Here is a 26,962-nt window from a genome sequence, read left to right on the forward strand (position 1 = left end):
CTGGGGGGGCGATGTGATGCCATAGAAATTCATCTTTACTTGGTCTACGCCAGGGATATGTAATTGGCGGACCTCCAGCTGTTGCGGAACTACGAGTCCCACGAGGCATAGCAAGACCCTTGACAGCCACAAGCATGTCACCCAGAGGCAGAGGCATGATGGGACTTGTGGTTTTGCAACAGTTGGAGGTCCGCTAATTTGCAGGTAGGCAATAAAAGAAGAAATAATGCAATTGTAATTTATTTCCTGGTTCCTAGAGGAAGGCGGGGAGGAGAGGTTTGCATAGCTAAGGGGCGGCAACTTCCTCTGACACTGCCGTTGCTATGGTAACCTGACCAGAAACCTATTCCACTGCTTATGCTGCACTGAGCATGTGCGAGATCTGCAAGGATGAGATAAAGGAAGAGATGCAGTAGGGCTTCAGATGCCCACACTTAACATTTGCTGGAAGTTTACAAAAAATAAACTAATGTTATAAACTAACAAAACGGACCTTAGTTTACAGACTAACTTTACTAGAATACATTTAAAGCGGGAGTCCACCGGGACTCCGGGTTTTTTTTTTATTTTTATTTATTTTTTTTTTTTTAAAGCCAGCAGCTACAAATACTGCAGCTGCTGACTTTTAAAATAGTGACACTTACCTGTCCAGCATGCCCGCGATTTCGGCACCCGAAGCCGATCTGTAGATCGTCACTCGGGTGCTGCCGCCGCCATCCTGGGTATGGGAATCAGGAAATGGAGCCTTTCGGCTTCATTTCCCGGTTCCCTACTGCGCATGCGCGAGTTGCGCTGCGCAATAAGGACGGTCCCCGCTGCCTCTGGGATCTGTGTGTTTCCCAGCAGGCAGCGGGGCACTTGCGAAAGGGGCGTAATCTACGCCCCTTTCTGCAGAGAGCTATCCCGGAAGTGGGTGCAGTTACCTGGATTATCCAGGTAACTGCACCCCCCTCCCCCCTGAAAGGTGCCAATTGTGGCGCCGGAGGGGAGGAGGATTCCGATGAGCGGAAGGTCCATTTTAGGGTGGACCTCCGCTTTAAGCTTGTGTATTATAGGGGTATTTTTATTTAAAAAGGATAAATTCAGCCGGAACATCGCTTTAAGGGTTTCCTCTTGGCAGGCGATCAAACTCGGAAGTTGCAACCAAGCGTTTGCAAATAAAGACAGCTTTGGGGCTGTGATATCACCAACTGTAAAACGGAATGCCTATAGCTTCATTATACGGCAAATTCTCACTGCCTGCCTTTTTTTTTATTTTTTTATTTTTTTTTGCAGTGGCCAAAATTATTATACAGGATTTATAAATTGCCAAGGGTTTGCACAACGCTTCACAATATGAGGGCAGACAGTACAGATACAATTCAATACAAGCGGAATCGGAGGACCCTGCTCGTTAGAGATTACTCTTTGATTTCAATTCAAAATACAAACAACAACTTGCAAAGCCCTCCACAATTTAGCCTCCAGCTACATCACTAGCCTAGTCTCAAAATGCCAACCTAATCATTCTTTGTACCTCCCAAGACCTCCTGCTCTCTAGCTCCCTCTTCACCACCTTCTATGCTCACCTCCAGGACTTTTCCAGAGCCTCTCCAATCCTATGGAACTCCTTTCCCCTATCCTTAATTTTTTCTATTTTATTTTTTTTATATTTTGTTAAGCAACATTCCCTTGTTTTACCGTGAGTTCCCTTTGGGGTAAACGGGTATTATATTAATGATTTTAAATATCCTAGTAGTTAGCTTGATTAAAGTTAAGTAGATACTCATAATGTACTTCGTATGTATTTAGAAGTTCAATATATGTTCTTTGTGAAATTATTGAATTGATTTGTAACTGCATTCTTTTTATACATTTTATAAAAATATTTTAAACCGTAAAAACAAACTTAAATTTGAGGGTGTGAGTGTTTGTTTTGTTTTACTGCAGCAGCTTTGTTGAAGCCTTCAAAGCAACTTCCTTTCCTGTATGGACATGTGAAACATGGATAAGGCTGTCCATGAATGGTTAAAATCTCAGCCAGCTCACCAGGAACGGGCCAAAATTTTAACCATTAATGGGCAGGCTGAATGTACCAAGTTGATTAACTTGGGTACAACCAGCCTGCCAGATTCTCTTGCGATTATCGGTAGTGGCTGCTATAGCCTCTAGCGATAAAGACATAGATTATGTGAATGGCTCCCTCCCAGCCTCCCCCTCCTCCTGGAGAAGACAATGCCCCGGCAACAGGGATTCCCGCATTAACCCTGTCTGTGTTGCTGGGGAAATCAAGCGGACTTCTTTGCAGGAAAGAAATTTGCTCCTTGTATGGCCGGTCTAATGGGGGGGGGGGGGGGGGGCTGGTATTTTTTAACCACTTGCCCACCGTCAAATAACTTTGGAGTGGTGCGGCTCTCCTAGGACATCTTATGGTGGTGCCCTAAAATGGACGTTCTCGCATGCCCGGCGATCGCGGGTGTGCCCTGTTCCTAGGACATGGTGTGACCTCAATCTCAGCAAAGAGCCGATGATGCAGCTCTTTAACCATGTGATCGGCTGTTTCCAATCACAGCCAGTCGCATATAAATGCAGAGGTGCAGTTTATTGGCTTTCCTTGCCTTACACTGTGTGTGTGGTGAGGAAAGTCGATCAGCAGCATCTCCTCACAGGGGAGACCCAGAACAGGTAATCGGGGCACTGATTATCAGTGCCCTGATTTACAGTAATGCCCCAGTCAGTGCAGCATATCGGTGCCCATCAGTGAAAGAGAAAAAATTTTTATTTACAAAATGTACTGTTGCATGACTGTGTAGTTGTCATTCAAAGTGTGACAGCGCTGAAAGCTAGAAAATTGCCCGGGGCAGGAAGGGGGTGAAAATGGCCAGTAGGCAAGTGGTTAAACTAGCTGCTAGCAGGCTTTCAACAAGCGGTGTGCTAAAACTTTTCAAAGCCTGCTTGGACCGCTGTTTGAAAGATGGATACAAGGCCTTACAGTGGAATGTTCTGCAGTCCCTTTTCAAAAGATTTCGATGGAATGGAGTATATTGACTGGCAATCAGGTGCGTCTTCAACCTATCAAAATGTTTAATAGGCTAATTGTATCATTTGTCTTTCCTGCAGGAATATGAAGCCATCTATCTAGCAAAATTAACCATTAAAATGATGTCACCTCTGCAATTGGGAAGGAACTTTTCTATACAATCTGGTGCTACAGGTAACGGTCATTCAAATCTGTGAGGCCTTGCACATATGTGCTTAGGACTGTATAAGAGCAGTGTGTACAGCAAACTTTACAAGATAAGGGTTTACAATCACTTTTAAAAGAACCCATTCAGTTTGAAATAGAAAATAAAGGCAAAACATTTTCATATACCGTATATACTCGAGTATAGGCCGACCCGAATATAAGCCGAGGCCCCCAATTTACCCCCAAAAAAACTGGCAAACTTATTGACTCGTGTATAAGCCGAGGGTGAGACATGCCTGTCCATCCCTGTGTGTCCGTCCGTCCCTGTGTGTCCGTCCGTCCCTGTGTGTCCGTCCATCCCTGTGTGTCCGTCCATCCCTGTGTGTGTGTGTGTCCATCCATCCATCCATCCCTGTGTGTGTGTGTGTCCATCCATCCATCCATCCCTGTGTGTGTGTGTGTCCATCCATCCATCCATCCCTGTGTGTGTGTGTGTCCATCCATCCATCCATCCATCCCTGTGTGTGTGTGTCTCCATCCATCCATCCATCCCTGTGTGTGTGTGTCTCCATCCATCCATCCATCCCTGTGTGTGTGTGTCTCCATCCATCCATCCATCCCTGTGTGTGTGTGTCTCCATCCATCCATCCATCCATCCCTGTGTGTGTGTGTCTCCATCCATCCCTGTGTGTGTGTGTCCATGTGTGTGTGTGTGTGTGTGTGTGTGTGTGTGTGTGTCCAGCCTACCTGTGTCCCGAGCCTGTGTCCCGAGCCTCCGTCCCGTGCCGTGCCTTGCCTCCTTGCCTCCGTCCCGTGCCGTGCCTTGCCTCCTTGCCTCCGTGTCGTGCCTTGCCTCCGTCCCGTCCCGTGCCGTGCCTTGCCTTGCCTCCGTCCCGTGCCTTGCCAGGATCGCCGCTCTTCGTCGGCGCCTCGGCGGCCATTCTAAAATTCAAAAGCCGCGCCTCCGCCTTCGCCTGTGATAGGCGGAACACTGAATTTCCCAGCAGCCTGTGTTCCGCCTATCACGGACATCGTCTCATCCTCGTACTACGGACGCGGCTTTCGAATTGTAGTATGTCCGCCGTCTGTCTGCTCGATACGCTGATCGAGCAGTCAGACGGCGATGACTCGAGTATAAGCCGAGGGGGGCACTTTCAGCCTCAAAAAAGAGGCTGAAAATCTCGGCTTATACTCGAGTATATACGGTAGATATAAAACAAAATTTATAAATGCCTTGCGTCTCTCCACATATCAGGAATATAAAATTTTGGGGTGAGATTTAAAGAATGTAGTTCCCCAACATTTCATTGTCCTGATGGTGTCTGCTGTACAACGCACTTTTATGAAGTCTCCCTGTTCTCTTTGTAATGCTTCCTTGAGGTGAAATCCCTGGTGTTCCTGCTTGTCCCTCTGCTTTTCCTGTTTCAAACTGACAACGCTAAGCAGGAGAGCACACCCATCCCAGTGTGGCCAAACTGCTTATCCTCCGATGATCAGACTCGTGCAGACAGACCCCCCCCCCCCCCAACAGCCATTCACTGGGAAGATCCGTGCACTGTGGTTTCTCCACCCCTAGCTCTTGAAGTAGTTGAACAGATTTTATGTGATCATTCGTAAAAGGATAATTGTATAAATAAAGATATAATATCTTAGTGTGTGTATGTGTTTATGCCTTTCATTTCTATATTAGGTTATTTTACAAGGTACATTCTTGAAGTCTTTGCAGCAAAGCACCCTTTATTTTTTATTTATGTATTTTGCACATTCAGGAGGCCTAAAAAGGACACATGAAGAGGAGGATGAATTTGGAAATATGCAGGTGACGGCAGCTCATGATGCATAAACCCAAAAGACGCTCGCTACACAATTTTGACGCATTTCGGCCATGTTCTTGTCCAGGTGCTGCTATTGGGCTTTAATCAGACAATAATAGGACTTGTCCATGGATAAGCAGATGGCACTGATTGTTTTACTGCTTTTTACACAGCTGTTTTACTAAAGAAGAAAAGTTTTTTTGTTTTTTTTTGTTTGGATGTGCAACTTGGTATTACTGCAATAACGCACTTTTCATACTTGAAGTTTTTCCTCCTTTTTTTTTTTTTTTTTTTTTCTTTTGTAAAAGAATGCAATGCAACTGATGGGAAGGAAACCTGTTTCTATAAAGTTTAATTTATAAGAAAAAAAAAAAAATTAAGGCTTTAGTATTAAAACGTTTGCTAGACTGGCATTTTTTTGTAAATACATTTTTATAGGTTTAGAAGTTAAGAAATTTTTAAACTAACCGGATTCTATACAGTTTAAAAAAAAATATATATAAAAAAAAAAAAAAAATATGCTACTTGCTCTTTGGGGTCAGATTGTATACTATTGAATAACCTTCTGTATCAAAGTTCTTTTTATCATGCGGTTTCTATTGTGCCGTTGGCCTAAAGATTGTTCCTAACCGATTTTGTTCCGATGTTTTTCAAATAAACAGACCGTAAAATAATAGTGTTTCCAGGATCGTGTGTTCTGTAGACAGTCATGTGGAATCAGGTATGTGGTTGGTGGAGTTTCAGTGCAGATGGTGGGAAGAATGGGGGGAGGATTGACCAGGAGAGTCCTTGATATATACAAGATGCCAGATGTGTGGGCGCCACCAACTAGACTCCACTTGTAACTAAAATGTGACATTACATTGGCATTACCCCTTAACAGCTATGGCATACAAACACTACTGTAATGTGTTATGTGCATTTATATAGCGGAATTAATTTACGCTTTACATACACATCAATGGGGATCTTGCCGTCTTAAAGTGGAGTTCCACCCCAAAAAAAAATCATTAATATGCATGAAAAATTTAATAAGCACTTTATTGGCAATCGGGTTGTCTCGATTTTACTAAAACTGGAGAGTGCAAAATCTGGTGCAGCTGTGCACGGAAAGTTGTTTAATTAAGCTCTGACAAAAAAGAAAAAGGAAAAAAAAAAACTGGCTACCATGCAGAGCTGCACCAGATTTTGCGTTCTCCAGTTTTAATAAATCAAGCCCTGTGCTGGAACTAGGTGTTCATATTTGCAAAATTGTTCTTTGACTTATCTTGGCCTCAGCTGGCAATTGGGAACCTCTGTGGTTGACTCAGTCATGTGATCTCTAGGACAGGCAGGCCTAGTGATCACATAAGTCCATACAGGAAAGTACAGGCTGGAAGGGGAGCAGGTATTTGAGACACCTGCAAATGTTTCTGTTGCCTAGCAGCTCTGTAATTCCCGGACAGCCTAAAGCACACCACCCGCCCCGTCTCCTCTCCGTTGATCTCCACTGAGACGGCGAATGACAGGTCACTCTCTGCTCACTGATCGGGGAGGGGCTTGTCGAGCGCCGCTGCTTGCTATGGAGAGGTCAGACGAAAAAACGGACAGCATGTCCATTTTCATCAGATCTTATCTGATCCACCATGGATGGATGCGAGTGTTGGACCATCCTTCTGATTTTAGTGGATCGGATGTCATGTCAGCGGACATGGTCACGGCTGACATCCGTCGCTCCTTAGACTTACATGGAACTCCTGTTCAGGTCGAAAAAACTGACAGGGGGACCTGAACGGTCCACCCATGTAAAAGGGGCCTTAGGGTTACTTTTACCAAAAAAATTTAGCAGAATACTTTTTTGATCTAAATTTTAATGATTATTTGCATAATTTTCTAACAAACTAAGAGCGTGTTTTTTCAAAATGTTCGGATTTTTTTTCTTATGTAGCAAAAAAAAGAGTGATCAAATACCACCAAAAAGTACAATTTGTGTGAAAAAAATATAAATTTAATTTGAGTACAGGGTTGCATGACCACGCAATTGCCAGCTAAGGTAGCACAGGGCTGAATAGCTACAAATGGCCTGGTCATGAAGGGGGTAAAGCCTTCCAGAGGTCCCGTATTTGTAATATCTGCAGCAGCTAGGGAGCAAGAGGTTTGAAGACAAACCACTAGAAAGGCAAGCAGGCACGCTTCCCTTTTATTATAGGACTGGCTTTGTTTACAAGTGACCTCGTGTGACATGTTCTCCTAACCACTTGGTTACAAGGGCACTTAACCACTTGCTTACTGGGCACTTAAGCCCCCCTCAGTCCCAGACCAATTTTCAGCTTTCAGCGCTGATGCACTTTGACAATTGCGCGGGCATACAACACTGTACCCAAATAAAATTTTTATCATTTTTTTTCCCACAAATAGAGCTTTCTTTTGGTGGTATTTAATTACAGCTCGGAGTTTTTTATTTTTTGCTAAACAAACAAAAAAAGATGCAAAAAATAAATCATGTTTAATAGTTTGTTATAAAATTTTGCAAACGGGTCATTTTTCTCCTTCATTGAAGTGCGCTGATGAGGCGGCACTGATGGGCGGCACTGGTGGGCGGCACTGGTGGGCACTGGTGGGCACTGATGGTGGGCGGCACTGGTGGGCACTGATGGTGGGCGGCACTGGTGGGCACTGATGGTGGGCGGCACTGATGGGGCGGCACGGGTGGGCACTGATGGGGCGGCACGGGTGGGCACTGATGGGCACGGATATGTGGCACTGGGGTGCAGCACCTTTGAGGCAGATTGTGGGCACTGCTGGGTGGCACTGTGGGCACTGCTGGGTGGCACTGACGGGGGGCAGGTGAGCACTGGCAGGGGGCAGGTGGGCACTAGCAGGGCTGCCCGTGATCGGGACTGATGTACCGATCAAGGCCGCCGGTGATCGGCTTTTTTTTTTCTCCTCGCGCTGTCAGCGCGAGGAGGAATAATGGCTGATTACCGGCTCCGTTATATCACATGATCAGCTGTCATTGGCTGACAGCTGATCACGTGATAAGGGGTCGGGATCGACCCCTTGCATGGATCGGTGATCAGGCGAGTCTCATAGACTCGCCGATCAGAGCGCGCCACGCGCGCCCCTCAGGGGGCGCACAGGCCGCTCGTGCACGGGACTACGTCTATTGACGTCGTCCCGGAAAAGGAGATCCGCGCTGTAGCCGTCATTTGGCTATAGCGCGGGTCTCAAGTGGTTAAAGCCCCTTCCTGCCCAGGTCAATTTTCAGCGCTTGCACTCTTTGAATAACAATTGCACGGTCATGCTACACTGTACCTTTATGAAATGTTATTTTTTCACACAAATAGAGCTTTCTTTTGGTGGTATTCGCTGCTGGGTTATTTTTTGCTAAAACAAAAGAACCAAATGTAAAAAAAAAAAAAAAACTGTTTCATAGTTTGTTATAAGATTTTGAAAACAGGTCATTTTTATTTATTTTCTCCTTCACTGATGTGTGCTGATAAGCGGTACTGATGGGTGGTGCTGGCACTGGTGGGTGCAGAAAATGCAGCTGGCGCTCTGTGAGGGACTGATGTCCCTCTGACAGAAGCCGGTGGTACTGCTTACCGATCTTCGATTTAGATCACATGAATAGCAGTCATTGGCTGACAGCTGATCATGTGGTAAGGAGCCGGGCTTGACCCTTTTACTCTGATCTGTGATCAGCCAAGTCTCAGACTCGGTGATCACAGAGCACGTCGCATATGATCTGCAGAGACACGCAGACTGCGCTTGCTCAGGAGGACGCCCTCCCGGCAATTAAAGCCCACGCTGTAGCCGTCTTTCAGCTTTAGCATGGACAGGAAGTAGTTAAAACCAGTATTTAAAAAAAAAAAAAAAAAAAAAGTTCTAGTTAATTCACTGTTGCTGCTACTTTTATTGTCCAACAAATGTAATCTGTATAACTGATTGTCTCCCACTATAAAGCCCTGTACACATGGGGCAGAATGTCGGGAGACCTTTGCCGGTACAAAAATAAAATGTCTGACATCCTGCCTGCCTGTCTACATGTTGGACGTGTATGCTGGAAAACCAGCAGCTGCCCGACTCCTGATCAGCACACTTTGCCAATGGCAGAGAAGGCTGATCAGATTAATCTGGCGGAGGGGGCCATCCAACAGCTCAGCGGGGGGAGATTGCTGGACTAACCTTGCATGGTTAATACGGTCTCCGACCGGAGCTGTCAGATTTTTTTTGATTGCATGAAAAAAAACCTGTTTTAGTGTGTTACCTGGCTTTACTTGCCATACATAAATCCATTTTATTTATTTTTTTCAAATCTTTCATTTATTTCAAGAAACGCAGAAAAACACACATCTTCAAACAACAGTTGGATATGGCAAATTAACATCATTCCTCTCGAACATAGCCTTTCGAGATCTGATAATATATATTACATAATAACCATTTCTACCCCTCTTAACAGACAACAAAGCTTCCCACATTGTTTCTCTATATACCTCAGTATCTGTTCCATCGTATTATAACCGGTTGCCGACAGTGTTCCATCCTGTGTCTCAAATTTTCTCAAACTTGATAAAGTAAAACAAAATGACACGAAACAAAACAAAAAAAAAGGGACATCACCCTGTATAATAAAAATAAAAAGGAATAAAAAAAAAAAGCAAATGGTGGTAGTGAATGTGCTCCCCTCTAGTGTTGCTCAATCTAAAAGGATTCTTTTAGATCTCCGGCTTTCTTCCAATAGGCCCCTTAATTTTACATTAATTTAGTCTACCATATCACTTTAAAATAGGGCCCTTTCCTCTTCAGAAAAAATATACAGGTTCCATGAGGTCCAGGTCTTAGTATAGCTTTTTTTTTTTTTTTTTTTTAAACTAACGCTTGGTGAGAATTCTTCAATTTTCTTACTTTCCTCTATCTTTTTGAACCACATACCTATAGATGACGCTTTTGTAGATTTCCAACAAAAGGGAATGCATGCCTTTGCTGCGTCAAGAAGATGGCAAAGAACTGACTTTTTATAAATTTTATTAGGAATATTAAGATGCATGAAGCAGGAAAAAAGCCAGGTCGTTAGGGATTCTACTCTCTGTGAATTTTTGAGTTATTTGTTGGATCGTCTTCCAATAATCTTCTCATTTTGGGCATAGCCAGAAGACATGGAGAATTGTTCCCCTATCTTCCTGACATAAATCCATTTTATGTTTGTGTAATGATTGTAAACATTACTTGATGCTAAGAAAATAAGATTACACATGAGCTTTTCTCAATAAGAGGCATAGGCTTTTATTTAAAAATTCACGGTTTTTATTGTGACTTTAAATATATTACAATAAATTAACATTCCACCAAAAGAGGGAACAAGAGTGATCTTGTAAAATTTTAGAAATAAATCTGGATATAACGACCTTGTCTTTGATTTATTTTTTACCGTTTTTTAAAGTACCAAAAGTTATATGCTGTAAACTAGACAGTTTGATCTTCACAGACAATGTTTTCTCAGGCTTTATTCATATGGATGTTGACGCCCGTTCTGCATGCAGACGGCATTTGTTATTGAGCCTGCATCCGCCCCAAGCAGCCTATAGAGATGCATGCGGATGTACAAAAGCCCAACACACACAGACTATGTTTTGAATCTGTGCTCTCACATGTGTTCAATTTTTGACATGGCATCCACCTCTAATAGACTGCAACAGATGCCTTCTAACCTCCAGTTATGGTGCTTCTTGCTCTGTTCTTCCTGAATTTGATTTGTACATTTTTTTTTTTTTTTTTCTGTAAAGTGTATGAGGTGTACTCCTTTTCTTTTAAAATAAAATTTTTCAGAGAGGCACCTCCTACAAACTGTTCTCACTCGTTCACCACAAATCCCAAATGTTTGTGTTTAAATGCATTCATTTTAAATAATGACTTGCTGCACTATGAGAATAGTTCTCTTTTGATCCTTAGGCTGGCCAAACACTGTACAGTGGTACCTTGGATTACGAGCATAATTTGTTCCAGAAGAATGCTTGTAATCCAAAGCACATGTATACCAAATCGAGTTTCCCCATAGGAGTCAACGGAAACTCCAGATAATTTGTTCCACAGTGACTTCTATGGTATGCAGTACCACATGTGCCCCCCACCTCTGGCCACAGGAAACACTCAGAGACCACTCGGAGGCTTGGAGACACCCGAACGGACTGTTTGTGAGTGGTTCAGAGTGTCACCGGTGCCCCCACACCTCTGGCCAAATGTGTTACTGCACACCCCATTGGCTGGCTTGAATCCTGCTAGTCTTGCGGGATAACGCTTTCATACGGAGTCAGGATTTTTTTTTTTAAAGTTCTAGCTTGTATTGCGAAACACTTGTAAACCACGTTACTCACAATCTGAGGTATTACTGTACAATTTTCTTCAACTTTCCTTTAGATTTACCAAAACCATATGAGGTCAAACCTAAACCCTTTCAATTTGTATGCAATCAGGCAGGCCCTTGCACTACATAGTTGAAGGTAAATCTAAAGGAAATTGAATAATAAAATTGTGTGGTGTATAGTAATATTGAGAGTGAAATGGCATTGGCGCAAAAGAGGTGCCAAGTCCATCATACCCAACCCATCTATTGGGTTGTGTCTGCAGGGCTTGTTTGGGCCATTTACTGTTGGTGAGTGAGCATTTTACACACATTCTGCTAAAACTTTTATGAATCGGAACTGCTGGGACATTGAAGAAGGAGACATAGCCTCAAAGCTTGTAGCTTAGTGCAAATATATCTATCTCTCTATCACGGACAGGACTCAATTGTCTCTGATACATAAGTGGTGGAAGCAAGCTGGTTGGATTTGACAGAAGAAATTACCACTCGCTTCACAGCATGTGGTTTTCCTATTTATGAACTTTTTATATTAATTTTGCTTAAAAAAAAAAATTTATTGTTGGTTTAATCAAAATTGTTTTATATTCTCTTCCTCGAGCCTTGGGAGTGCAGTGTTAATGCATCATAGAAATATTGTTCAGGCAGTGACTGCAGATCTACAGGTGAGATCTTTGTCCGATCAGGCAGGAAGGCGCAGGTATGATGCTTGTAAATAGAACAGTTTGGGGGATCGTCGATTGGTATGCACAGCTTCACTTTCTGCTTTCTTGTTCTGAATCGGACTCAAACTACTGGAGCCAGAATAAACACACTTAGGAATATTACTGCTCCAGGCTAAGCCCGCATTAACATTGGAGTGATTTGACAAATCAAATCGCATGACAATTTGCAGCCTATTGCCAGCATTAGCACTGTTCCAATCGGTGGGGCGCTGACTTTGCCGCTCCGCACAAATTTGCAAAAGTAGTTCCTGCACTGCTTTTGCTAATTTCAGGTACGATATAGATATCTGTGTATGAAGCCACGCAGATGTCTTCCAAGTAGCACCTAAAATCAGGCTGGCTTGCAACTTCACTTGTCATTTAACCACTTCCCGACCAGCGCACGACGATGTACGTCGACAGAATGGCACGGGCAGGCATATTGGCGTACATGTACGTCCAATATTCGTTGCCGCCATGCCATCAGGAGCGCGCCGCCGGCGGCGCGCTCCCGCGCTGGTCGGGACCCCCGTGAGTCCGGTCGCGGGACCCGCGGACTCGATCGCCGCGGGCATCCCCGCGATCGTCTCACGGAGCAGCCGAATGGAGGAAATGCTGTATAAACAAAATTTTTCCATTCTGCCTAGCAACTAGTGACGCTGATCTCTGCTCCATGTGATTGGAGCAGAGATCAGTGTACACTAAATGAAAGCCCAACCCCCCCACAGTTAGTAACACACCCCTAGGAACACTTAACCCCTACACTGCCACCCACTGGTTAACCCTTTCACTGCCAGTGTCATTTACACAGGAATCACTGCATTTATATAGCAGTGATTACTGTATAAATGACAATGGTCCCAAAAATGTCCGATGGGTCCCCCACAATGTCGCAGTCACAATAAAAATCGCAGATCGCCGCCATTACTAGTAAAAAAAAAAATAATAAAAAATTAATAAAAATGCTGTAAAACTATCCCTATTTTGTAAACGCTATAACTTTTGCGCAAACCAATCAATAATCGCTTATTGCGATTTTTTTTTTTACCAAAAATATGTAGAAGAATACGTATCGGCCTAAACTGAGGGAAAAAATGTTTTTTTATATATTTTTGGGGGATATTTATTATTACAAAAAGTAAAAAATAATGCGTTTTTTTTCAAAATTATCGCTCTATTTTTGTTTATAGCGCAAAAAATAAAAACCGCAGGGGTGATCAAATACCACCAAAAGAAAGCTTTATTTGTGGGAAAAAAAGGACGTTAATTTTGTTTGGGAGCCACGTCGCACGACCGCGCAATTGTCAGTTAAAGCGACGCAGCGCCGAATCGCAAAAAGTGGTCTGGTCTTTGACCAGCAAATTGGTCCGGTCTGAAAGTGGTTAAAGTAGCATCAATGTGAACCAGGGTTAAATATCCGCCACCAGCTACAGGTGCATACTTAGGCCTCATGTACATTGCTGCTGGTAAATGGATGTTTGGGAACAGTTGGGTGTTTGTTTTTCAGCTGCCCCTGAACTCTGTTATCCTATCTGTACACAGGAACACTCAGTCATTTCTAGGCAGTTGAGTTTAAAAGCATTTTTTTTAGAATGCAAAACAAAAATGCGTTCAGGACGGCTGTTCAGCGGTATTTGAAACGCCAAACAGCTTAACGCGGCAACTTGTGTTTAGCCGCATTTCTTTTAGAGGCGTTTTTAATGGAGAATTTCTGAGCATTTGTAATGCAAAAAAACACTTCTAAATGTAAAACAGACGTGTTTTTTTTTTCCATCGTTCAGGAAATAAAAAAAAAAAAAAAAAGTCCCCTGTACATGAAGCCTTACCGTTTCTCTCTCCTCCTCCCCTCCCCCCCCTTAATATCCAATAAGTTTTATTACAAGTAGTGCAAACTCAGAAAACCAGAATGTAGTACAATACCCACCACCCGATCTCAATCCTACTCCTTTAATGTGTGTTTCTATCCAGCTTAATCATTAAGGTTCGACTAAAGCCTGTTACACAGCACTGTTTTATATATTTTTTTTTCTATTCAACCTTGCTCGTTGAATGAAGAAAAAAAAAAAAAAACAGCTCACATTGGAGCTGCTGTACTAACAAGCTGATGTTAGTACAGATATTTTCTCTGTTGAGCTATTGTGTTCTGACAGGAGGGTGACTGAGAGTGCCGATCGGGAGCCACCCACTGGTTTTCCAGCATGCACGTCCGACAGAAGCTGGCCAGCATTTGTTGGATTGGCCGCCCTACACACAACCTGATCGGCAGCCAGTTTTTATCACCCGACATTCAGTCCTAGTGTACTAGACTTAAAGTGGTTGTAAAGACAGATTTATTTATTTTTATCAATGCATTGATTTAAAAAAAAAAAAAAAATAAAACACCTGTGTACGGCAGCCACCCTTAACCCCGCCCCACTACTTGCCTGATCCCCATCTCTATCCAGCAATGTTGTATGAGAGACTTGACTGTCCAGGACTCTCCCTTGTGATTGGCTGAAACACACAGCAGGCACCATTAGCTCCCACTGCTATCAGTCAGCCAATGAGGGGAGAGGGGGGTGGGGTCAAGCCACAGCACCATGTCTGAATAGACACTTTTTTTTGTTCCTAAAGTATCTCATGAGTACACCCCTCACATTTTTATAAATATTTTATTTTTTCATGTGACAACACTGAAGAAATGACACTTTGCTACAATGTAATGTTATGAGTGTACAGCTTGTATAACAGTGTAAATTTACTGTCCCCTCAAAATAATTAGCAGATGATGAGTTAGAGGAGCAGAGTTGTTCTGAGAGGGAGATAAGAATGCAGCGAGATGAGGGAGTTTACTGTAACTATACCTATTACATTGGTGTAAATGTCTCAATTACATTGGTGGTTGATGTAAATACTCCTGTTGTGTTGAGGTCAGTTTAAATGTCCCAATTACATTGGGGATCAGTGTAGGGCGCCCCCTTACATTGGTTGTCAGTGTAGAAATGTTATTTTAGTACACCATTCTGTTCAGAATATGTTTTCCTCCTCTGAAGTGCATCTTATGGACTGAAAAATACGGTATTTCAATTACTTTTCATATTTCTATATATTTTTTTTCTTTGCATACTTTAGTTTCAGCAGAATCTTTATTCCACATTTTTGCCCACTGTACTTACTCCTAGTAAGGTTGTCACTTATAAGCTTAGTTAGAGCTACCGTTAGACCCCTTTTGCACTAGATCGCTTTGCAGGCGCTACAGCTCTAAAAATAGCGACTGCAAAGCGCCATGAAAGCATCTCCAGTGTGAAAGCCCCGAGGGCTTTCACACTAGAGCAGTGCACTGGCAGGACGCTCCTCCACCGTTCCTGCCCATTGAAATCAATGGGGCAGCGCAGCTATAGCTCTGGCAAAGCGCTTTGGGGGTGGTTTCAACCCTTTTTCTGCCGCTAGCGGGAGTTAAAAGTGCTCCGCTAGTGACTGAATACCTCCGCAAATATGACGGTAAAGTGCCACTAAAAATAGTGGCATTTTACCGCCGATGCTGCCCCAGTGTGAAAGGGGCCTTAGCTAGCCTGAATCTCTGATGTACCTGTAAATGGCTCGCTGTTGTGCCGAGTCAATTCTCTAATGTATGTTTTCTTGAAAACACACACATTATATTATATTATTATATACATACACACACACACACACACACACACACACACACACACACACGCTAATTTTTATTTTTTGGTAAAAGGATGGCCGCAGCCAGAAGCAGTAGGGGGCAGTTTTTGAAAATGATTTCTCAGCATAATAAATCAGAGACATTGGGGGGAAGGGTTTACTTTGAATATTAAAATGAATTAAAATAGTGTTTTTGTTAATCAGATTCAGTAAAGATCTGCTATAAAATGAGGAGGTCCGGGGGTAGCAAATGTTCTTTAAATGTAAACCGCCTAAAACATCCAGGCATCAAAATAAAGTACAGAACTCCAAAAATGAAAACAGAACATTTTATAAAAAAAAACTAAAACTTGTTACAAGTTCAAAGATTTTAAATCCGTTCACAACTGGAATACATTTACATTACAACTGGTGCAAGCATTAAGCAATGATCATTATTTCCGAACTTGCATAAAGTATAACTAAAAAGGCAAACATTTTTTTTGTGGGGATAGAGCAGAGTGAGATTAGAACCCCTGTCAGTTTTTATTGCTCTCTATGTCTTAGTTAGGGAGATTACCCCCTCTCTATTGGTCCTGTTTACCATCATTGAAAGTAAAAGAAAATCCCAAATTCTGTGTCATCCCCAGAAAAGTAATAGAGGGGACATCTTCCAATGGGAAACCCAACCATTCTCTTAACTGCTTGCCGACCAGCCTCCGTCATTATACTGCAGCAGGTTGGCACGGCTGCATGAATTGCCATAGGCGTAAGTCAACCGCTATAAGGGCATGCCGGAGCCGATGTGCGTGGCCAGCGGCCGAGATGTCCGCTGGCTACCCACGATCGCTGAGAGAGAGAGAACGAGGGATCTGTCAATGTAAACAGATCCCTGTTCTGTCAGGAAAGTAGAGCGCCGCTGTTCCTAGTGATCAGGAATAGCGATCGCTCTACTCCCAGTCATTCTTTCTCTCCCCCTCCCCCAGTCAGAAACACCTCACCCCTTGATCTCCCCCTTTCCTGCCAGTGTCATTTATTCAGTGGCTATTTTTTTTTTTTTTTTTTTTTTTAGCTCTGATCACTGTATAAATGTCAAAGGTCCCAAAAAAAAAAAAAAGTGTCCGATCTGTCCGCCGCAATTGCTGATCACCGCCATTACTAGTTTACAAACCAATCAATATAAGCTTATTGCAATTTTGTTTAACAAAAATATGTAGAAGAATATATATTGACCTAAACTGATATTATAGCGAAAAGTAAATAGTCTTTTTTTTTTCAAAATTATCGCTTTTTGAAAAAAATGAGGGGAGAGAAGAGAGAAACTATGTCGCACGACCACAAAATTGTCAGTTAAAGAGACGCAGTGCTGTATTGGAAAAAATGGCCTGGTCAGGGAGAGGTGAATCCTTCCAGGGCTGAAGTTGTTAATTTGCAGGGATTTCCTCTCATTTCCTGTTTTGCTATAGAACAGGAAATTATGGCAAGTCTCCCCATGAGGACACATGGTGAAGACAAAAACATGACAGAGGCTATAACCCTCTTTTACTCTATCCAAAATGAAAAAAAGTTTGGACTGTAGTTCTACTTTAAATACTCTATAAAGCAGTTCCCTGCAGCATACAGAAAAGGTGCATTTGATCTCTCGGTTTCCTCCCTTGTGTCCTTCAGCTGCAGAGAAATTTCCCCTCTCCCTGCAGTTTAGACACTGGGGCATACTGCCAATCCCACTGTATGAATTGTGGGAGAAGGGGGCAGCCCACTGATGCATATAGTAGGATAGCTGTTAGGACAGGGTGGATCCTCCTCCTCCTCCCTCCTCATCCTCATCTTAAATCAAAAACTATCTTTAGATTTTTTTTTTTTTTTTTATAATTGCTTTTTATCCACCCTGCCTTAGGAGGAGTTATGAAAATATCAAAATGCTGGGTGGATGTCAGTTTAAAGGAGTGGATGTTCCTAGGCAGGCTTCTCCTACCTAGATAAACGCCCACTTGTAATGCTGAGCCACCATGATTGAAGAACTGCAATCCAATGTGTGAAAGGAACGGGCCAGGAACAGTCAGAGGAAACAATAGAGGATCTTGGACGTACCCCATCCAGGAAAGGAGGCAGCCTATACAATATATTTATTTATATATATATATATAAACACCAACCCTTCTTTACTCTTATCTTACAGTTAAAAAATAAAAATGTTTTATACATAATGTCAATTATTCCAACTGTGAAACATTTTAAACTCTGCTGATCTTTACCTGTATTTTTTTTTTCGCATATAACTTTCTGATCATTTATGCAAAGTTTTTGTTTTTCTTACTCCTATTAACAAATTACATTTTTTCTTAAATAGTTTAAAAACAATTCTGTTATTTACATGTTTTTATTACAGCGATCAGTCCAGTTGTCTCCAGACCAGTCTTTGTGAAGGCATTCGCGTCTCTCTCTCTTTTTGGTAAAGGTTTCAGTCGAATTTAGTCAAAGAATCGACACTGCATGTAGGTCTCGTCTGAGGAGCTGTAGCCAAACTTTTCATAAAAGGCAACGTTTTTGGGCTTGCACTCCAATGTAACTTTGTAACAGTCAAGCTTTTTGCTTAGTAATGTAAGCACAGATACTAACCTGCGGGGGAAAAAAAACAAAGAATCACGTATTAGTGATTAAAGCGTCTAACCTGAAACTATTTTATTCATGTCAGGTGAGGCTTTATTGCTGGAGAGGGGGGGGCATTAAAGTGAAAAACTTTATTAGTGGGGGTGAGCTTTTATCAAATTCTATAATTATGCTGGCACACACCTACCTTCTTAAATGTCCTCTAGCAATGATTCTTTCAAACAACTGACACCCACCATCTCTGCTTCAGATTATCTTGGGACCTGTGGCAATCTCCTTCAGTGGACGGCCACTGATGTTGTAACTCCTGTGCACAAGCACAGGAAGTATATACTCACGGCCTTTAATGGATACCATGAATAAGCCAACTGGCTATGCAGGTCCCTTCTGCCAAAAGTCCCTAGCTCCTAGGTATTGAAGGTTTCCTTCCGCTTTAAGGCTCTGCCTGAATGCTTTAATTTTTTTATTTTTTATTAAATAAATAAAAAATTTTATGCATGATGCTGGTAATATTTTAGTTTTTTTGCTTATTTTCATAAATACTCTTAAAGTGGTTCTTCAACCTAGGAATATAAAAAATTTTAAGTCAGCAGCTACAAATACTGTAGCTACTGACTTTTAATAAAAAGGACACTTACCTGTCCAAGGATCCAGCGCCGTCCTCACCCAAGCCAGCGCTGGCATGTTAACTGTGGGCAGTCGGCTGACTCCTTGCAGCTTCAAAGCCAGCTGGCCACTGTGCATGCGTGAGCCATGGAGTGCTTTGTGAATGGTTCCGCAACCTTCAGGGGACCTGTGATGTGTCCCAGGGGTTTGCAGGGGGGGTGGAGGATATGGGAGAACTTCTGGCGGATTTGCCACAGCAATTCGGCCAGAAGTGGTACCTGACAAAACCGGATACCTGTTGCCCCACCCCAAACCAAAAAAAAAAAAAAAAAACTAAAATAAACTGTCCGAAGGCAGGAGGCAGAAAAGCCTCTTTTTTTTTTTTTTTTTTTAGTAACAAACCTATCATACTTGCCTCCACTGTGCAGTTAGTTTTGCACAGAGTGGCCCGATCATTTTTTTGTGGGGTCCCCCCGACAGTGCCATCAGCTCCTCCCCGCATTGTATAACCCCCTTGGAGAAGCTGTCTTCCGGGGGGGGGGGGGGGGGGGGGCGTACCTTGTGGATGGTGCGCTCCCGAGTCCAGCATCTACGTCCATAGACACAGAATAATGCAGGACTCAGCCCCGCGCCATTGGATTTGATTGACAGCAGTGGGAACCATTGGCTGTGCTGCTATCTATCCAATCAAGAGCCCAGAACCCCGGGCAGAGAGGTACAGTGCATCTCTGCCAGGGGAGAAAACACAAGGGTATACAACCCCTTTAATGTGCATTTCTCTTATATTCACTGACCGACCCAGCTCCTCTCTTAGACCATTGGGTTGTATACCTTTCCCTTTAGGAGACACTAGGCAAAGTTGTAACACAACACTCAGAACTTTCAGTTCCGCCCAGGGGGCGGTCCCCTATGTATCAACCCTCCACCCTGCCTTGCAGTAATCAGTATTATTTTACCTAGTGAAGGAGACAGACCTAGGAACCCTGCAGGCCCATAGGTCTGTGTTTTTTTTTTTTTTATGCAGAAGCTGCTTTTTGCGCAAGATGAGTGAACCTGTGATCTTCTCTCAACAGCCGGCTGGGTGACAGGCTGGTTCACTTATCCTTGTAGTCTCCCCAGTCCGGCCATCGAGCATGTGCAGGTCGCAGCTACGGCTCGGCAGGTCACGACATACCTCAGCTCCAGAGGTGGTCGGTGAGCTTTTATGCTCCAGGGCATACATATGACTTGGCTACTGCTGTCTGCGTCACAGTATGCCAAGGCCAGTAGCTACCCTGTACCGATCAGGAGTAGATCTACAATGGAATGTCTCCCAGCTCTTCAGGACTGGTAAGTACAGCTCTCCCTGTCCTGACCATTCCCTGGGAGGTCAATTCGGGGGGCCCCCCCTCACCTCCCCATCTTCTCTCCCTCCCCCTGGGAGGGGGGGGATGCTGTATACGGCTGCTGAGCGGTGTGTGTGTGTGTGTGTGTGTGTGTGTGTGTGTGTGTGTGTGTGTGTGTGTGTGTGTGTAGGGGCTCTCATCTGACATGAGGGGGCTGGCTGAATGGCGGTGGTCCTGGGACCTGTATGGTCTGCCCCTGTGAGAGTCTGCTGGGAATGGTGCAGCGCTGTGGCTTTGCATTTTTTTTTTTTATTATTATATATATATATATATATCTACCGCATAGCGATGTTTGGCGGCCATTTAAGTTGTGGGCAGAGCAGGCTGACTGTCTAGGCTTCAACGGCCATTTTCTATGTGATTCCTATTCAAGGCACTGGCGGATATTTTCTGGAAGCCTGAACATATATTTCAGTGTTCCCTGACAGTAGCATGGCTAATGTGCTCTCACAGCCTTTTTTCCCCCCTTGTGTTTCCAGTCTGTGTACTGGACGCTGAGCGGCCAAATTATGGAAGCCTGAGCATTTTTTCTGATCGTTTTAGCGATCGTTCCAGCGGTTATCACCAACTCAGTTTTTGCTTTCCTCTGCACCTGGGCGCACTCAGGGACTACAGGCACTACTTGTGGACAGCACAGAACTCCCCAGGGTGGCGAGTCCGGGGGGGAATGAGCCGCTCAGTCAGCGGCAGCAGGGAGGGTGGGACTGTCACTGTCCTATGTCCCCTTCGGGTGGCAGACAGGATAGGGTCAGCATGGCTCATAAACTAGTGTTTCTTCCCCCAAAGTCCAGGCAATGGCAACCGGGTCACCTGCAGACTGCGCAGTGCCCATGGACACCCTGATGGCGGTCCTCAACAAAGCGCTTGTTGGAGCACTTATCACAGCTGTGCGTGATACCCTAAAGATTCAGGAGCCAGCAGGTCCCGCTGCTGATGCACCAGTCCCTTTTGGGTCCCGCAAGCCAGCATGTTCATCTATGGTGTTCCCGTATCTAACTTGCAAGTTCACTTACAGGGAGTGGGGTCCCATGCAACGGACCTTTTTGGTCCCCAGACACATGGCGGTCCATTACCCTTTTGAGGAAAGCCTTCTCACAAGTGGTCGGCTCCTCCGGTCGTGGATCTCCAATATCCAGGTTAAATAAGTAACCATGATCCTGGTAGTGGGAACTCCTGCATTTAAGGATCCCGCGGACAGGAAGGCCGAGGCAGTGGCTCGTTCCTTGTTTACGGTTGTGGGGTCCGCTGTGCGACCAGTACTGGCATCCACACTTGTGTCACAGACACTGACTGAGCGGGCAAAACTTTTGCACCGCAAATTGGGAGAGCAACAGGCGTCTCCTGTCTGCGCGAAATTAGCAGACCAACTAGTGCAAGGCCTTAAGTACTTTGTGACATGGCCCTGGATACCCTCCCTCTGTATCTAGGGCTTCAGTGTCAGCTGTGGTGCTGAGGCGCCTGAATGGCTAATATGCTGGTCTGTTGACCAGGCATCTAAAAAAGCCCTGACAGATCTTCCCCCTCCTTGGCCACTCTTTGGATGGCATTAGTAAAAATGCCTCCGGTGGTAGAGTACACTACTCCCACAGGCCAGGAAGGCTAAGGAGCCACGCCGTAGGGAAGGGGAGTCGGAGTAGCCAGATGCTGGACCCAGGAGAATGGGCGTTGCATCCGGAGATATTCAGGTTACTGTGCCTGAGGTGGGGCACACCAGACGTGGATCTTCTGGCCTCTCAATCAGAGGGTACCAAGATTCGTGTCCAGGATAAGAGATCTGTGGGCACTGGTGGCTCCGTGGGATCAGTACAAGCTGATCTATGCTTTTCCTCCACTGAAGTGGTTACCACATCTGATTCGCAGAGTGAAAGCCGAGGGGATCCCAGTTATACTGGTGGTCCCAGTTTGGACTCTGTCTGAAGGTCCAATTCTCCATCCTGCTTTACCATCGCTGGCTTTAACGGCACGGCTATTGAGAGCCAGGTGTTGAGGAACCGGGGTCTGTCGGACTCGGTGATTCCAACTATGTTGAGAGCAAGGACATTTTTCTTCTCGGAAGCTATATCACCGTTCCTGGACAGCCTACATCTCCATGTGTGCGGAGAAAGATTGGCATCCGCGCTCTTTTTTCCATATCCAGGATCCTGCTGTTTTTTCAGCAAGGAGTAGACCAGAAAATGCCGTTAAGCACTATTAAGGGGCAAACATTTCAGCTTTGGCTGTCTTTTCAGCAACCCCCGGCATCTCATTCATAGTGAGCACCTTTGTTCAGGGGGTTCGTCATGTAGTCCCTCCAGTGCGTCCGTTACCCCCCATGGGATTTGAACCTGGTGTTATCGGCGCCTCAAGACCCGCTGCTTGAAAATATTAGGGAGTTTCCCCTGTTGACTCTTTCCCAGAAAGTGGTCTTTTAGTGGCCATCAACTCGGCCAGGAGGGTTTTGTAACTGGCGGCCTTGTCTTGCAAGTCGCCTTATCTGGTTATCCATATGGATAAGGTGGTGTTGCGTTCGCAACCGTCCTTTCTACCGAAGGTGGTCTTTTTACATTAATGAGGACATTGTGTTACCATCTCTCTGTCCTAGGCCGAAACACCCTGGACCTTCACGCTCTGGAAGTGGTTCGGGCTCTGAAAGTGTATTTGTCTACCACTGCTCCCTTTCGGAAGTCAGACTCAATGTTTGTCTCGGTAGCTGGCCCCAAGAAAGGTGGTCTCATCAGCCATCATTTCCAGGTGGATCAGACAGATTGTAGTACAAGCCTACGCCTTAAAGGGGCAGGTGCCCCTCTTTCCGGTTACGGCCCATTCCACAAGGGCAATCGGAACGTCTTGGGCTTTCCGACACCAAGCGTCTGGCGCTCAGGTGTGTAAGACAGCGGCCTGGTTGTCTGTCCACACGTTTACTAAGTTCTACAAGTTAGACGTCAATGCATCGGCTGATGCCCGTTTGGCCGCAACATTTTTGCAGGCGGCTGTATAGTTGCAATTGAATGTGCAATATTTTTTTGTTTTTTTCGATAAAAACACAGTACCTTTTAAGAATGCACTGTTGCATTACTTCCGCAGGTTTTTTTTTTGTGCGGTTGTGGGTAGTCACTCTTGTTGAGGGTACCCTGATTTTGTGGTGGAGGTTTCCACGCACTATTGTTTTGTGGGTACAGTTTTACTAGTTGCCATGGTGGATGAGGTTTTTATGCTGTTTTTCCCCACCCCCTCGTTTGGCACTGCTTGGGGACGTCCCAAAGGTCTAAGAGAGGAGCTGTGTCGGTCAGTGAATATAAGAGAAAATAGGATTTTTTTGTACTCACCGTAAAATCCTTTTCTCTGTAATTCACCGACCGACACAGCACCCGTCCCTCCTTTTTATCTTTACATTATACTGCTAGATGATGTACTGATTACTGCAAGGCAGGGTGGAGGGTTGATACCTAGAGGACCGCCCCCTGAGTGTTGCGTTACAATTTTGCCTAGTGTCTCCTAAAGGGAAAGGTATACAACCCAATGGTCTAAGAGGGGCTGTGTTGGTCGGTCAGTGAATTACAGAGAAAAGCATTTTACGGCAAGTACAAAAAAATCCTTTTTTTTTTTTTAATGTCTAACTTTTTTTTTTATACTTCTAACTACTAACCATGTTCATCTTTTTAGGTAAAAAAAAAAAAAAAAAAAAAAAGACACACATACCAGAATAAGCAAGATGGCAATAGACCGTTACTTACAATTTTCCAAGCTGTTTGCCTCGACATTCATCGCTCACGACCACTTCTTCTATCCGACCTCTCTGCAGGAAAATAAAAATAAAAAATAGGATTAGAAGGGAACGAAAAAATAAATAAAAAAAATGATATTTATATAGCTCTGATAATCGAGCGATTGGCGATGTTTGATCGCTTGGTTCTCAGTCTTAAAGCCAGTGGGTGACTGATACAGCATCCAGCTAGGCAAGTATAGATATAAAAATAAATAAAATTTAAAAAAATCCCATACATCTAAATTATTTAGACTCCCTCAAGCCTGTAACTAGAGTTATTCGTTTTCTCCCTACCACAAAAAAAAACGGTATTGATTTTTAAATCAGTATTTGCTTTTACTTTCACAATCCTTCCCTAGGTGAGGATGATGTCCCTTTCCTTATCCCCTCCCGGGTCATGTCCCATGAGGCTGCAGGACCAGTCACAAAGCACTATGCAAGCTTGTGCACTGCAATAATGAGCCGACTAATTCTTTAGCACGCCACAGCAGGCTCTTGTATCCAAGATGGTGGCGCTGGGAAACAAGTGCTGTAAGAAAAACTGGCTGCAGGAAGACATCGCTGGTAAGTGCTGGATTTTTAAAAGTCAGCAGCTACAGTACTTGCAAGAAAGACAACTGAAGTTAATCTTTGAAAAGGTAATGGGATGTCAATGTAATATGTTTGCAAGAAAAGTATTGCCAAACCCTCTCATGCTAGGTCACACAGGGAAAAATAAATAAATACTAAAACTGGAGCACTCAGAATCTGGTACAGCTGGGCATGGTAGACAAACAGCTTCTAACTTCAGATTGTTCAATTAAGCTGTAAGCTGATTGGGTTCTATGCATAGCTGCACCAGATTTTTGCATGCTCCAGTAATCGTAAATCCTCCCAACAGTGTCTCCTTATAGTCACTGATCTCATGCTAGGTCATACAGTGTCTGCTGAGAGTCACTGAACAGGCAGAACCACCGTCCATCCCTCAGCTTGAATGTTATTTTCCCAAGATCTTCTGGCAGCAAACAATGCCAGGGGATATGCAATTACTCCTAGATCAAGAGATACCATTTTGTACACTTTCATTATCCTTTCAGGGTAGCATACTGGATACGTGTACAATAGGAGGTAATATAATTTTATATCTATAATTTCTGTATATAGGCCACATATGAACATAAATATGGAAGGGGGAGAAAAAAAAAAAAAATAAAATAAAAAAAACACCACAACACAATTTTAGTGGGACAATTCCTATTATGGGATCCTCAGACAAAGGACTGGTCACCATGCAGGCCCCTGCCAATGAGAGCAGAGATATACAGATATAGTTAAAGCGTTACTAAACCCAGGAGCCTGAAATTCACTATATCTGGTCTCCCGCAGAACATGTAAATGCAAATATTTTAGTAAATACAAACTGCTAAATACCTCTTCTCATCAGTATATAGCAGTCTTATGACTTCTATAAGTGTCTGGTTAAAGCTTGTAGGACGAGTTTTCATTCTATGTTGACTGTCCTATGGAGGTTGCAGAACCCCTGGCCCTTTGTCTGGACCATGCTGATTGGCCCTGTGCTGATCACATATACCAATAAAATAGAAATTTAATTGGGATAAAATCTTAGGAACGAAGAACACAAAGGAGAGATGGGTTTGCTTTAAGAGCACATTACATAAAGGACATTAGCCAACGCATCCCATTGGGAAATACATTTAAAAGAGCAAATACAAGTCCTGAGTGATTTAACGCTAATGTAAAAATGCATATAAAAAGCAAAAGCAGACGGCTGAGGGATCATCATCAGCATTCAAACTTTACAAAGAATGCAACAAATGTAAGGGTGCAATTATGGTGCCAAGAAAAAAAATAGAAATACGAAAAAGCAAATAGTGGAGGAGAGCAAAAAAAATAAAAAATAAAAATCAAGAATTTAAGTATATATACAGTAAAAGAGGGAGGACAGACCATATTGGCTCCATAAAGAATGAGGAAGGGAATCTGGTAACAAAAAGGATGGATGGTGAGATGGCGAAGGTATTGAATTTATTCTTCTCCTCAATCTTCACGAGGGAATCACGAGGGAATCAGGGGGCTTCAGTAACCAAAACGGCAGTGTTTTTCCTCATGACACATCACAGGAAGCACCCTCATGGCTAACAGAGGACAGAATTAGGAAGAGACTTGAAAAACGTAACATAAAATAACTCACCGGGACCAGATGGCTTGTACCCGAGGGTCCTTAGTGAACTCAGTCAAGTAATTGCCAGACCATTGTTCCCAATTTTTACTGACTAGAAAGGTGCCAGCTGATTGAAGAAAAGCCAACGTAGCACCAATATTTAAAAAAAAAAAAAAAGGGCCAAAATACATCCCTGGGAATTACAGACCAGTTAGCCTTACATTAATAGTATGCAGGCTCCTGGAGGGGTTGATAAGGGGCACTATATGCAAGATTTTAGTAATGAAAACAGTATCATTAGCAGTAATCAGCATGGATTCATGAAGAATTATTCTTGTCAATCTATAAACCTTCTACAAGGAGGTGAGCTGCCATCTCGATAAAGGAAAGCCTGTAGACGTGATGTATCTGTATTTTGCAAAAGCATTTGACACTGTTCCCCATAAAAGGTTTACTGTACAAAGTATAGAGGGCGGTGATAAATCAGGAGTACTTGGATTGGTCAGGGGTGGGCAGTGGGGTCCCCCCAGAGTTCTGTGCTGGAGGATGGGGTAAACAGTTCAATCTCTGCATTTGCAGACAATACTAAGCTAAGCAGGGCAATAATTTCTCTGCAGGATGTGGTAACCTTGTAAATAGATCTGAACAAATTAATGGGGTGGGCAACTATATGGCAAATGAGGTTTAATGTAAAAATGTAAAATAATGCATTTGGGTGGCAAAAATATAATGCAATCTACTCACTGGGGGGAGGATCCCTGTCCCCGTGTGCTCGCATGCAGAAGCGAACGCATATGCAAG

The 26,962-nt window shown here is 43.7% G+C and overlaps 2 protein-coding genes across 4 annotated transcripts in view; one reads left to right on the plus strand and one right to left on the minus strand.

Annotated features, from left to right (window-relative positions):
• STYX (serine/threonine/tyrosine interacting protein) overlaps positions 1-5,654 on the plus strand; it is a 31,459-nt gene extending 25,805 nt beyond the window's left edge. Inside the window, exons 9-10 of the mRNA XM_077463688.1 lie at positions 3,100-3,193; positions 4,936-5,654. Coding sequence (XP_077319814.1) covers positions 3,100-3,193; positions 4,936-5,009 — 168 coding nt within the window. The 3' untranslated portion in view covers positions 5,010-5,654. The remainder of the gene's footprint in view (positions 1-3,099; positions 3,194-4,935) is intronic.
• Positions 5,655-15,990: 10,336 nt separating this feature from the next.
• The window catches only part of GNPNAT1 (glucosamine-phosphate N-acetyltransferase 1), a 37,350-nt gene continuing 26,378 nt past the window's right edge, over positions 15,991-26,962 (minus strand). For all 3 annotated transcript variants that reach the window (XM_077463689.1, XM_077463691.1, XM_077463690.1), the window contains exons 5-6: positions 23,969-24,030; positions 15,991-18,273 (exon numbers count right to left, since the gene is read on the minus strand). In XM_077463689.1, the coding sequence (XP_077319815.1) occupies positions 18,126-18,273; positions 23,969-24,030 (210 nt within the window). In that variant the 3' untranslated portion in view covers positions 15,991-18,125. The remainder of the gene's footprint in view (positions 18,274-23,968; positions 24,031-26,962) is intronic.

This window comes from Lithobates pipiens, unplaced genomic scaffold (assembly GCF_037356315.1).
Source record: "Lithobates pipiens isolate NorthernLeopardFrog02 unplaced genomic scaffold, aLitPip1_a1.2 Scaffold_30, whole genome shotgun sequence".
In the NCBI taxonomy this organism is placed as follows: domain Eukaryota; kingdom Metazoa; phylum Chordata; class Amphibia; order Anura; family Ranidae; genus Lithobates; species Lithobates pipiens.